General features: G+C 44.5%; 1 protein-coding gene across 1 annotated transcript in view; it reads right to left on the reverse strand.

Moving 5' to 3' along the window:
• LOC101857997 (sodium- and chloride-dependent glycine transporter 1) overlaps nucleotides 1-237 on the reverse strand; it is a gene marked incomplete at its 5' end in the record, with an annotated part of 20,992 nt that extends 20,755 nt beyond the window's left edge. Inside the window, 1 exon segment of the mRNA XM_013090551.2 lies at nucleotides 33-237. Coding sequence (XP_012946005.1) covers nucleotides 33-237 — 205 coding nt within the window.
• Nucleotides 238-445: the final 208 nt, after the last annotated feature.

The following is a 445-nucleotide window of genomic DNA, read 5'->3' on the forward strand; positions in this document are numbered from 1 at the left end:
CACACACACACACAGCAAAACACCCCACTCACCACCGCCGTTGTTGTAGGCCAGGTAGGGGAACCTCCAGACGTTGCCCAGCCCCACGGAGTAGCCCAGGAGCGACATGAGGAAGTCAAAGCGGCCCGACCAGTTGCCGCGGTCGTCCACCTCCTGGGGCTCGCCAACCAGGTCATCATCCAGGGGCGTGAGGACGGCCGTACTAGACACATCCTGGACCAGCTGGTCCTGGGCACTCTGAAGGAGACACAACAGAGATGACACCGTCAGTTGCAGTCAGTTAATAACAATAATAACAATGATAATAATAATATTAATCTAATAATAATAACAATAATAATAATAGTAACAACAATAATAATAAAATAATACCAAGAAGCAGAAGAATGATAATGATAATAATAATATTAGTAATAAAAATAATACAAGGCTTTTATATAGCGCA

This window comes from Aplysia californica, unplaced genomic scaffold, assembly GCF_000002075.1.
Source record: "Aplysia californica isolate F4 #8 unplaced genomic scaffold, AplCal3.0 scaffold01333, whole genome shotgun sequence".
NCBI lineage: Eukaryota > Metazoa > Mollusca > Gastropoda > Aplysiida > Aplysiidae > Aplysia > Aplysia californica.